The 13,788-nt window shown below is 33.3% G+C and overlaps 1 protein-coding gene across 4 annotated transcripts in view; it reads left to right on the forward strand.

The window, feature by feature from the left end:
* Positions 1-13,788, forward strand: part of LOC149415283 (uncharacterized) — a 505,487-nt gene that overhangs the window by 214,233 nt on the left and 277,466 nt on the right. The window contains exon 1 of one of the 4 annotated variants that reach the window (XM_089642257.1): positions 3,657-3,696. The exons of the other annotated variants lie outside the window; for them this stretch is intronic. Coding sequence (XP_089498383.1) covers positions 3,679-3,696 — 18 coding nt within the window. The 5' untranslated portion in view covers positions 3,657-3,678. Of the gene's footprint in view, positions 1-3,656; positions 3,697-13,788 lie in introns of those variants that run through there. 4 annotated transcript variants of the gene reach the window in all.

The following is a 13,788-nucleotide window of genomic DNA, read 5'->3' on the forward strand; positions in this document are numbered from 1 at the left end:
CATGAGGAAGAGAAATCATTAAATATTGTAAATCTGCGCAATGAATGTGAAGTAAGTCAAACGAAGTTCAATGAAACATTTACTTATATTGGTTTCATAAAATATTTTATGTATTTTCTTTTCTTGGGTATACACAGTTTCATACTCTATGCATACCTAAATGTACCTACCCCTAGCAGCACAAAAAACGCTGTGTATCTTCATTAAGCATAAAAATTAAGCTATTAAATTTGTTATGTCCTGTATTCGAAAGAGAGATCGTGCTCATAAATTTCACATAAAATGTGATCAGCTATTTTACAATAATTTTCTGTAAGTAACGCAACAATTTCACCAAAATTCGTAAACTTCATGTCCGGCTTTAGTGATCCAGCAGGTATAACAGGGCCGGTTCGAGCACTTTACTGTCGTGCCCCTATCTGGGCGCCCGGTACCGGGGTGCCCTGAGCCCTCCGCTCTGCGCGGCCGGTAAATCACTAAGTGACACCGCGAGACAAACGGCGTGTCAGACTAGCCGTGGCCGGGCGAGGGCGAAGCGAAGGGACTTAACCGAGGTTCACACTGTTCACTGTTTCAGTATCAAAATAACTGTTCGATCGGTCACGCTTTCTACGATCTATTCATAAAATTATCATTATTCGACTGAAACTAGTTATTGCTTAATTTAAACAACCCTTTACTTATTTCTTCTAAAGACTTTTATAGCTTGTGCATACGAAATGCTAAAAGATAGTTAAAGCTTACAGACATAACTTGAGCAGCTTTCGCACTGTTGGATAAAAGTATTATTATAACTTTTATATCGGTAAGATTATATATTCATGAAGTATCTCATTTAAAAAAATCGTTTTCATTAGTTATTTGAGTTTTTCAGTCACCTATTTTAAGAGACGATCCTAATCCAATAATTATTTTTATATAAAATTAAAACATTCAATTTATTGTTTGATTTTAACAATTCTTGCTGTCTTTCTTTTTTGAGTCTACTTAAACATCGTAAACGGTATTTAGGAGTAAATGAAAACTACGACTGATATAAATATGATCATGCATATTTATGTCCTTGTGTGTATGCATACTTTAAATAATAATTATTATGTAATGATTATGTTAATTCATGGTCGTCACCAACCCATCAAATAGCATATAGAACTATTTATTCAATGTGATAATTAACATATTAATGATTTGTCGACTTCTGTCCAGAATACTAGTAAAAGAAACACATTATTTTTGTAAAATAAATGTGAAAGAAAAACGAGACCAGTTTTAAAAAATTTATTATTTAATACTCTTAAGTATATTCCTACGTAAGCAGAATAAATTTTATGAATATTAACTTGTCTGAAAGACTTCGGCGAAACTACTTCACAATATTAAAAGATTTCTGAAAAAACCTTTCATATTAGAATATTAGATATTCGGCCTTCGTAGAGTAATTGCAAATGCTTTTCATTTTGTGTCAGGCTCCATTTTTATATTTACATACTTTAATTTTGTTCCGACCTTCTGCATATGTTTATGAATAGCCTCGAATTGTTCTAGATTTTACAGCGGGTATAGAATATATAGAACAATTTTGTATTTATGTAAAAAAAAATAAACGACATAATGGCAAAGATATTTATTAGACCGTTTGGTCTGGCTGTACCTAAATTCCTAAAGCGGTATTACATCGACAGTAAAGACAAGTAGGTGATAGCATTGACAATGTGGAGTAATCAACTCATAAACAGTGACGCTATTAAAACTAAACAAGTTTTGCCTAATAAATTATTGTAAGAAATAATTAGTCGCCTGTAATATCAATACAAATTGAAAATATCTCCCAAGTAAAAATAATTGCCACCGACGGGAATTGAACATTGAAAAAAATATACAAATATATAATATTATAGATCAGTCAGTTGCTTTCTAATTTTAATGGAGAATACTCGTATTCTCTTGTATCTCGCTTATTATATTCTCTTCGTCAACAAGTTTAAAGTTTTCCCACTGGGTCCGCGCTCCATTCTCTCTCACATCTCTCGACTCGCGTGTCTCTATATTCGATCTTTATTGTCTCTCCATGTAATGGAGTTTCCAGTCTTGTCCCTTGATGTATTGTTTAATTCTCCGTGTGTATTTTATGACCCCGCGCCAGGGCGCGCTAATTTATGCGATTATCCTACCTCGGTCCGGTACTGTATCTATTACTTGTAATGCTAAAATGCTAAAAACGTACAATTCCCTAGGATTAAATCAGTGTTTTTAGTTTTAAAGCGGCTATTTTCGTGTAACGTATGCCTGGGGATTTTGTAGTAATTTAATGCCCAACAATAATTAAGTGATCAATAAAGTACCTAAATAATTCTATAGGTTTGTAGAATGTTTTTAATAATTATTGTTTTGTATACCAGACTTTTCTAAAAATAATCTATTTTCGATGAAACAATTTATGTCGGTAAATTTAGGTTCGTATTTTTATAATCTGTGCGCTTTTTTTTATTTATTTCTACATTTTGAAATTAGTTGACTGAACATTTAGCCTATTTAACTAGTGGTTTGCATTTCGTCTTCCTGAAAATGTTTGTTAAGTTTCGGTTAAAGATAGGTCGTTTTAATGGTTCAGTAAATATTATTTGTTCAATTGTGATTGATCTTCGAATATCTTGTTTATTAATTAATTTGGTAGGTATTTAAGTAAATTGTTGTAATTTTGTTTTTCATTTATTAAATAAAATAAAATTAGAAACATGTTTTTGGAACGCAAGGTCTACTGTTCACAGAACTACTAGTTTAATGCATGTGACTTCTATTTGTTGTCGGCACAGTAGGTAGGTAAGTCTGTAGGTGATTTTTAAACTAATGTTTTTTATGCTTTTTGTTCATATGGCATATGTTATCGGCACCTCAGCTAGACAAGTTTCTATCTGACATATTGTTTCAACCTTTGAATGCAAAACCATTTCATTTAACCATATTTATAACGAAAATAACTATCAGAGCTCTCTGTGTTGTATTTCCGTACATATTTATAACGAAGTTCTAACACCAAGTTTTTAAAGCTTTCATTAATTTTACAAAGTTCTGACATAACTTTCAACCTTTTGCAATTGCCATTTTGTTTGGATCCGACAGTTGATCGTTTTTACGAGGCGCAGTGTAGTTTGTTACGTTAGTTCGAAAGGGTTCTAACTTCGCCTTACCATGTTCTTAGGTGTTTGCAAAGGCAATTTATCATAATGTGTTTAACATTTTCTAATTTTGAGGTTCATTCTTATGTAAAGGATTTTAATTTAACATATTTTAAAGGAAAATATTTAACATTAACATGGCCCTGTTTTTAAAATGGTAGTTAATGTAGTTAGATCCTACCTATATCCATTTTAAATATTTTACTAAAAAATATTAAACTAAAATACTTTACTCAAGATTCAACACCAAAATCAAAAATCGGTAAATAAATTATTAAAAATCGTCTTTGCAAACTTTGACACCTAATATTTCAGAACAAGGTAAAGTGGAGTTGGAACCCCATCTAACTAAGGTAAAGATACGTAAAAATAAATAATAACTTAAGTTCCTGAATATTAATTCATTTCATCCAAATTTTAATGTGTTTCTTTGGTTTTTTTTCAGGTAAAAGACAATTTCTCTTATGGGGATACCTGAATCACTATACTTCACTTCACCATCATGATTAAGCCCCCGCGAGTAGGTATGTATTACCGTATTACAAATGTTAAGATCCGAATCACAAATGAAAGTAGGTATTAAGCACCCGCTTACCCAATTTCTACCAATCGAGTTTCTTGTTAACTCTTTAAGTTTTAGAATTTAAATAAGAATAAAACTATTTTTGAAGATAAAATCCATACATTTGTTATGCCGAAACGTTAATTATATGAAATTCTCTCGATAGAAAAAAAACGCAGAGTTAGCTCCGAAAATTATTGAAAACACGTTTTGTTCTGTTATTTAATATGTTATTGATATGAAAGAAAATCACAGTGTATCTTTCAATGCAAATCAAGCATTTGTCGAGAGTTTTGCTCTATTTCAAACGAGTCGCGTTTTATTTAATATTTTAACCATTTTCGCTTAATTATTATCGTTTTTTTTATATTAGCGCGCTGCCTCTAACATTCGTCTTTACATATCTCTCTTTCAAACTATTTTTGAACGCTTACTACGGGGCCTTAACGACGCCTTCATGGAAAAAAACTTAGGAATAGGTGTATATTTATGGTTCTACTATTTTTAAGTTGGTATTAAGTGTAATTTTTGATCGCCTTTGGTTAAATTATTACAGTGAATTTATCTGGCCCAGTTTTGTGATGGTTTCATCTTTGTGCACTTTGGTCTTTCACGCCTTCATGGAAAAAAACTTAGGAATAGGTGTATATTTATGGTTCTACTATTTTTAAGTTGGTATTGAGTGTAATTTTTGATCGCCTTTGGTTAAATTATTACAGTGAATTTATCTGGCCCAGTTTTGTGATGGTTTCATCTTTGTGCACTTTGGTCTCCTTTGTACCGTTGGGCGTCAAATGTACCGAGATTTATTGGTGTGTAATTTCTGAAAAGTGTGTAAACATAAAACTCATGTGTTGCACAATATTAAATAAGGGAATCAGAAATCAAAGAATTGCGTGAATGCTGAGTACAAAATTTATTGAGTTTAATTATCAAAATACTCATCTATTAAATTACATTAATATCAAGTTAAATAGCAAGAGACTCTACGTTCATTATTAAGATCAGGGCATGTTCAGATCGTTAAACAAAATCTGACTAGTGATGCGAAGATACAATACTAAAATGTTAATCTGCGGGTAGTAAAAATTAAAAGGATAAGTTTCACATCTCAAATATTAAACCCGCTTGATTATGTAGGGCGCCAGCTCTTCCCAAATATCTTGTGAAGAACAAATTTATATTATTTAAAGTAAACCATTTTGTAAAATCTAATTAGCATGATGACAATCGCTCACGTTTTTAATGGCGCAAATCTCTCTGGAATCCGTTCCGTGACGCACCTCCTGACTGTTGTCCGATTCCCCTAGAACTGGCTTGCAATCTCTGAGGTCTATGAATATGTACCCGGCCGTCGCTGTGTTCACAAATGCACGCTTCTTGTGTTAATTAGTTCTTCCAAGCGCTTGACAACGGGGCGAGTAGTTTCAACTCGTTACATTACTCCCTTCCCTCCAAAAAAAAATTTCCAAGGAAATTTGAGGCCCTCCTGGCGCCTTTACACATTTCAAGACAGGAAGCTTGCTGATCATGCCAATAGGTGATATGCTCTGGAAGAATTGATTTCAGAATGTATCCTTGAAACCAGGTAATTTGTATCCAATATGAAGGTCACGTACAGGGTCCAGGTCTTGAAGGCAGAAGTGGTGATTATCAGCTTAGAGGTTTGTTTGGTGATTGTATGAAGGCGAAACTCCTCCTCCTAATCTGGCCATGATGAATTTTGAAACTGCTGGGATGAGCATCCAAAGAGTGTACAGATGAAAGCCGAAGATCAATGTAGAAGAAGAAAGTTGAAGTTCAATTTTGATAGTCTTCTTGATATTGTCCAGTGCAGATGACAGGTCCATTTTGTATAAAGATGTCCATATGAATATGAAGTTCTTCCTTCCATGTAGATTGTAATTGTTTTGGCCAAAAGCAGCAATGAATTCCACCGGGCAGTATATGTTAAGGTCTTGAAATTGTAGTGATGATTGCGATTTAACGTTGATGTTAATTCTTGATGTTGCGAAGACTAAGCTATACTATAAAATGGTTTACTGATGAAAATTAGAAAAAAAATTAAGTTAGAACTGATTGTTTAGTTATAAAGTTATAAATTGAAGTTTCAAAACAGCCCACCTAGATGTCACTCCTCTAAAATAGAATGATATTTTAAATATCTTTATAAATAAATTTTATTATAATTTTACTAACAAGTTATTTCAAAGTTTAAAAATTTAAGCTTTTAACTATGAAATAGATATTAAGATTTCTATATGAAGATGAACATTATTATCCTTCCCATAGATCTGAGTGAAAATATGTTTTGTCTTTGATATTGATAAAATTTGAGAAATAAATTAGCTTGTGAATAAACAAATTCTGTAATACCCCATTGTAGTATAGTATAAATCAAAATTTAAATTTTCAGTTAAAATGTAATCCGATGATGAAGTTAGCAGTAAAATTGAATTATTCTTATTCTATTTTTTAAATCTCTAAGAATAAAGAACCAATTAACATTCCATGATTCGATCAAGAACAAGGTATTGATTGAATTATCGAATGCTAGTTCGACTTGTTGAGGTCATTCCGAGCTCAAGAATGGCCCCCGCAACCCGAAGAAGGAAGCTTTATTATCTTTAAAATAAAATTAAAAGTAAACCGACGTTGGCATATGCCACATGCATTTTTTTTGTGTTGAGGATTTCAAATCTCTCTATTTAATTAATTTATAATTATCTTTATTCTAATTTGTAGAGATAAAAAAACAACATAAAATGTGAATCCAAAAAGAAAAAAAAAAAACCCAAATGGATAAAATAAGCACTACCAAAAGAAATTACATAGAAAACCGTTGGCTGGGTTTCATAACTTCCTAAAGTTACTAAATAGATATTCTAAGCATCTGATTGCTATCATGTGATGAAAATAGTAACCCAATGCCAAAGATTCTTAATGAACTCTTCGGTTTGCCTTCTAACTCAAAGCAACATAATAAATAGTACTAAGTATAAATCATTAAATCTATTATAAGAAAATTGTAACCAATATCCAGCAGATCCTGCAAGGAATATACATACTCATTTGATACTATAGATTAATGAATGGGATAACCCAAATTAACATTAATAATTTGATAAATATAGGCACGGTATTGTACCACATGCAATTGAAAATGCACTATTTCTCCAGCTTATAGTATGTAACATCCCCAAAGGGCATAAAAAACTTATTAATAATAGCATAATGAAACAGAACAAGACAAAGAAACAGAACAAGACAACGAAACATAATACCCAACTGTATTCTACTATAAACTATCTTGAAGATACGCCCACCATTTCGGACTAGCAAGCGCATCTTGAAAACAGTTAATTACATAACCATTTCAAAATGAATATTATAAAAGTACATATGAAAATCATCAAAATCCCAAACGGATGTACAATGTACTCATACACATCCAAACTTAATATTTGATGACTTGAATATATAATTTTACAAAATTTAGTATTATGTACATTCATATGCACACATTCAATGCGTAAGGGTAAGGGTAGGTCACCCTTGCACACTGAACAAGTATAAAAATAGCAAAATACATATATTAGTAATACCTGGACACGGACAAACAAAATAACATCATAAACAAATATAAAATTGCATTCAATGTGAGAACATAAGTTTTAGTCATGCTCTCACGTTAAATGGAATCTTTTAATCGCTTCCATTATTGCGCATAGTGGAAACAAAAATATATAAAATTATTAAAATACGCACCTGCAAGCATATTACATTATTAAATTTATTGAGAAGAAATTTTTGCTTTGATATCCAAAAAGAAAGTTTCCTATAAATCCTCTATAATAGAGAAGGGAAATGACCAAAATAGTCCAAATTTATAAAAAAATCAAATCAATGGACAACTAACCATAAAAAACACTGTTTATGAGTTTCCAACAAATCCTCTATATTCTGGAAATAGTATGAATTACTGAATTTACGACAATTTAATCCTTTACTTTAAAAAAAACAAAAGAAAACACAAAACAAAAACACGCTCTCACAAGGAAATTAACGTTATGATTTTCCATTTTTAAAAAATTATCACCTTCCAAAAAAAAAAAAGTGCCAAACACAATCTACTATTTCATCAGGTGCACACTCAGAGGCTTATACAAGCATGGCGGCATTTAAGAAAATGTACTCTCAGAGGCTAAAAAGCATGTAGTACTTTTCTCCCGAGAAAAATTGCAACAAAAGCTAATTGCTTTCACTATATCACATAGCACATAGTTCCCCTGTCTCATGTAGGCAAAAACTTCTACACGCTACAGGCCCTCTATGCCCCATGGACATAAGATGTAAATATGTACATCAACCCCACCCTTACAGTCAACCCTTACGAGCTGTACAAAGCCTCAGCGGTTTTATTTAAAAAACATGTGCAATGTAAAAGAAAAATTCACTTTCAGAGGCTTCCCAAGCATGAAGTGACATTCCCACTGTAAGATACAGGCTAATATTTTTATATTTTAAATTGAAAATCAAACGTTAAGACCTACCCAAACAAAATTTAAGGTTCTGGTAGAATTTCTCCACGACAGCAAGCCAATTAGACCACTCCGGAGTCACACGGCACAGTAGAGAAGACGTCTCCTCGCCCACTGCACAGGTAACCCGGGCTGCTAGTTTTCTTTCGGTTACTTGCATCTGCAGTCAGGAGCCTTTACACCAGGTTGACCACAGCGGAAACATCTCACTGGTTCTCTGAAATTCACGTTTTGAGCGCTTTGATTGTTGTTATGAAATACCTTTAATTTCTTTGACAATAGGATTATAATAGTTATTATTGCATAGGATTACATATATAGGATTATAATAGTTATTACTGTAAGAGAAAGTTTATTTATGTATCTTGGCAACATGTTACACATTAGAATTTCTAATATTTCCTCTTTCGGCAATTTCTTACAGAGGCGATTATTCAATAGTAAGACTGTAGTTATAAATGGACTCAAGTTTTCTTTGGGTTTTTGACATGTAGTTCTTAACTGAGCTACTAGACGTTTCTCATGGTCCAAGAGTTCGAACTCCTCCTTCAAACCCGCAACAATCTCTGCCCATGAATTAAAAGTAAAACGGTTCACCCTGAACCAGTTCAAAGCATCGCCTGTGAAAAATTCAATCGCGCTAGAAAATAGACTATTGGTACTTACACCACGAGAATCTGCTAGTTCTTCTACACGTTCTATGAAATTGCGTACGCATGTTGATCCGTCAAAAACCAGATTCCATTTGTGCACGGGGAATGACTTGTAGGAAGAGGATTGCGTTTCCGCCTGTCCCTCCGGCGAAGCTTCATTTTTATTCAGCATTGTCACAGAATCCTGAATCTTGGCATGACTCCTCGTAACAATTTGCGGTTCCGACATGACGTGAAGAAACTATGCTATGTAGGTATGAAATAAATAATTAGCACATGTACCAAATATACACGACGACAATAATCTTGCCTCGTACCAAAAAAAAAAATTTGACTACAGCGTACTGTAAGTCAATAAACAGTGAAAAACGCAGAGCGCTTGAGTTCTAGAGGGGACATTCAAATATAAAAAACTTGTAGAATGATTATTTAATGGAATATCATCACGAAACAGATCCCCGGAGCATCAAAACCGCGAGCGACTGTCATCATAAATTCACAAATTAGCAAGATTAACACTTGAGATTTTTAACTACACTAAAAAACATTGAGCACAAATTTACATCCTACCCACAAAATAACACATCACTAGGTTTAAACCACGTTGGGAGGCCAAATGTACCGTTGGGCGTCAAATGTACCGAGATTTATTGGTGTGTAATTTCTGAAAAGTGTGTAAACATAAAACTCATGTGTTGCACAATATTAAATAAGGGAATCAGAAATCAAAGAATTGCGTGAATGCTGAGTACAAAATTTATTGAGTTTAATTATCAAAATACTCATCTATTAAATTACATTAATATCAAGTTAAATAGCAAGAGACTCTACGTTCATTATTAAGATCAGGGCATGTTCAGATCGTTAAACAAAATCTGACTAGTGATGCGAAGATACAATACTAAAATGTTAATCTGCGGGTAGTAAAAATTAAAAGGATAAGTTTCACATCTCAAATATTAAACCCGCTTGATTATGTAGGGCGCCAGCTCTTCCCAAATATCTTGTGAAGAACAAATTTATATTATTTAAAGTAAACCATTTTGTAAAATCTAATTAGCATGATGACAATCGCTCACGTTTTTAATGGCGCAAATCTCTCTGGAATCCGTTCCGTGACGCACCTCCTGACTGTTGTCCGATTCCCCTAGAACTGGCTTGCAATCTCTGAGGTCTATGAATATGTACCCGGCCGTCGCTGTGTTCACAAATGCACGCTTCTTGTGTTAATTAGTTCTTCCAAGCGCTTGACAACGGGGCGAGTAGTTTCAACTCGTTACACCTTTACCGCAGGCTGTCTGTCTTGTGAATCTCTCTTCATAATCTAATGCCGTCACTCCTTTTGCAAGTTGCCAAAACCACAAAGTGGTTCTTCCAGAGGTAGGCTTCCTGTAAAGACCCAAAATTTCCAAGGCGCTTTCTAAATTACTGGAAATTCTAAAACATTCATAGAATAGTTGTGGTGGTGCATGAACCTACTTTCTTGTAGTTTGCTCTCCCATTATTCCGAGAGGAAACCTTTTTTTATATTTGCTACCTCCACAAGCCGGTTTCGCTCTAGTTTAAACATTATTTATTCCACACTTTGTAATACATCCTTTTTTTATTGAATTAATAACGGATAGCCAACCAGGCTTCGCTTAACTCAAGCTTCATCAGGGCTATTATATTAACTAACTAGCTGACATGTACCTGGCGTTGCTAGGAGTTGTCCTTAGAAGATAGACATATACCATCCCATACTTTTCTGTAGTCCTTTTTATGATACACAATTCCGTAGTACATTATTTTGATGTATCTCATGAGGTTTAGTCAGCGTTAGCAATTTAAGAGCCCGTAAATATTTTTTTACTACTTGATTATAAAACAGCGACTTTTCTCTACTTTCTAATATGCATATATTCCATATATACTCGTATAAACCTTCCGGAAGAAATTCTCTAAATGATAGTGAAAACGCTATCAAAATCCCAAGCGTAGTTTAGAAGAACTAAAGGCACAAAAGCGACTTTATTTCTACACTATTTAAAGATTATAATATACAAAGCCCCTTTGTAAGTACGTCCTCTAACTAAATGCATTTATTTTCCATTTAAATTTATAATATTGTCGTCCCTGTACCCACACTTTCTATTATCTATCTATTGTCTCCGTGGTTTAAATTGTATACAACTTTGTAATTTGTGTTTTGATTTAGTTATGCCTGTAAATATTCTTTAAGTATCTGAATACGTCTGTCTCGACACAGGTGTACCCCAGTGAGACAGATGTCGAAAAATACACGTAAAAAACTTTATGTTGATAAATAAAAATAAAATATCATTACATACAGATATATATATATTATATACATAGGAAAATACAATGGCAGAAAGAGACAAATATATAAGAAGACATCTAGTTTGTGACAGAAAAGATACAAATAGAAAAGAGGGAGTCAAAACAGTAAAGGAGGGATATGAAATGGAAGGGAATTCATTTAATATATAATGTCACATTCGAAAGTATTTGCTTCTTTCGAAAAAAAAAATTGTTCCATCCCTTTTAAAACAATCATTATTGAAAAATGAAGCGAATTAATTAATTTTGTTTCTAAGTTCAATATCTCACGATGGAAATAGGGTAGGGTTCTTAAAATAGTCATGTTGCTCTATAAATTGCACGCAGATAAAGCTGTGCAAATTTCATGAAACCAAATTTGAGAGCTTTTTCAGCTTTAGCTAATCAGATTTCTGCTATGTTTTAAAGGTTGTTGGTATATAATTTGAACAAATTTGCACTTTACAACATTTTTTCATAAAAATCCGTTTTTGAATCGTGCCGACGAAACTATAAAACGAGTTATATCTCTTTTGCTGTACATTTTGAAAGGGTTTCGATTTGTAGATAGCTTTTAGCAAGTTATTGGAATGTTCTTCAGGAATCCCCTACCTTTGCGAAATTGGATTGCATTTACCCCGCCTCAAACAGAACAATACAAACGATTTAGTATTGGATTATTTACCTCGGTTTTGCATAAAACTTTGTGGCGGAATTCTTATTTCGTTTTCCCCTCTGTCCTCTGCTCCGACACAAATTCCCAGCGTCCCCTCTCTCCTTAACAAAGATCAAACAACTTTAGAAAACCAACACAACAATGAAGGAATGCAACCACAACATCTTCAAAGATGGCCACACTTTTTTCTGTCTTATCTTTCTCAACAATCTCAACATACTTGTATCTTGTATGTATTACTTTTTCTAATTTTAAAAAGACAAATATTCCCGGGTTCATAATAACATAAAAATATTAAAATTTCTTAAACCTCCGTCATTGGAGTACTTATCTAGTGGAGGATTGAACCCATAGTGTGTTTATCTGTCTCATGTTTTTGCACGTCTTTTATACTACTTCAATTGCTATACTACTTCTGGTTGGTACGTTATTTAAAATTCCATTAGACGTAATATATAAAAAAATTAAATTAGGTATTTACCTATGTTAATAAATACACTCTATTTTCTTTTGATATACACAAATTTAAGATTAAATTATATTTTTTTTAACCAAGTAATTAATATTTTATAACTCCGAGCAGCCGGCATTTCATATTCTAAGAAATTTTTGAAGGAAGGGAAGGAGTGAACTTAGATTTTTAAGAGACAGCAGGCAGGAAGTTCAAAATCCGACAAATCATTTCACAGCTGAACTATTAATATATGGCAAATTTATTGTTTAACCTTGTGTAATTGGCATAAGTATAAATCTGCCTAAAAGAACAAACTACGACTTATAAAATAATACACAGACATATCCGCCATAATTATTTTGCTTTACGTAGTTCCCAAATCGTTCCTCGCAAAGGTTACAATACCCGTGCGCCTGAAAACTGCATTTGGCTAACTTCTACATGCATTCTCGTACACTCGAGTGCATTTACTGCGAAATTCAAAAGTCGAAACTATCTTTGGAACTAACTTCAGATACAGAATGCAAATTCTTAAGTTTTCTCGATCTAATTCATTTCAACCCCTTTATGTTGCTATAAGTTTCATGGAAAACCTGTAATAATATAGATACACAGACGAAAAAAATAATATGGATTCTTTCTACAGCACCGTTTTTGTGCAAAATCAACTCGAGGAAGCTGTACAAATATATAATACATTTCTACAATGATTTATCTTATTACTAACTATAGACTAGTCAAACTATTATTAACGGTTCGTCGATCACTAATACAAAATTACAGGTATGTTCAATGTTGTGTGCAACTTCACCAATAAAACACCAAACAAAAAGCATATATAAAATCTTTATTTATATAAAAAAGAGTGTCCCGGTGTGGATTGGTTTTTTGAAAAACATCAACATTTTTACTCCGAGATTGAGGAAATTCTGCACACTTGACTTTCAATATAAGTCGAAAATTACTATTTAATTATTGAAGACAATTTGAAACAGAAAACGATATGTTCTCATTTAGAACTTGAACCCAGGGCCTTGCCGGGGTAAGGGAAATTACTGTCTACACTTGATTTCGTAAAACTCTGTAACTCCTGAGCAACACCGGGGACTTCAGCTGGTAGTTATATAGCGATTGGTTAGGTTAGGTGCTTTTCGTCTCTTTTGTTTCGCCACCGTTCTGTTTTATCGTGGAAAACTACAAACAAGTAACTACAATTTAATCGCTTTAAAAAAATTTCATTCAGTACGGATCAGCCTCCGTTTGACGAATCCCGGTACAATAATTCCTCTCCGGAGCGCAGCTTCCCCGGCGGAATGCCGCCGTGTTTTTGCACAAAACGGACGTTTACCGATGTAATTACGTAATGGTATTTGGCTCAACCCCGGGTCGACTTCTGTGCTCCTGTCG

This window comes from Hesperophylax consimilis, chromosome 18 (assembly GCF_061612785.1).
Source record: "Hesperophylax consimilis isolate HC1 chromosome 18, BYU_Hcon_1.0, whole genome shotgun sequence".
Lineage (NCBI taxonomy): Eukaryota > Metazoa > Arthropoda > Insecta > Trichoptera > Limnephilidae > Hesperophylax > Hesperophylax consimilis.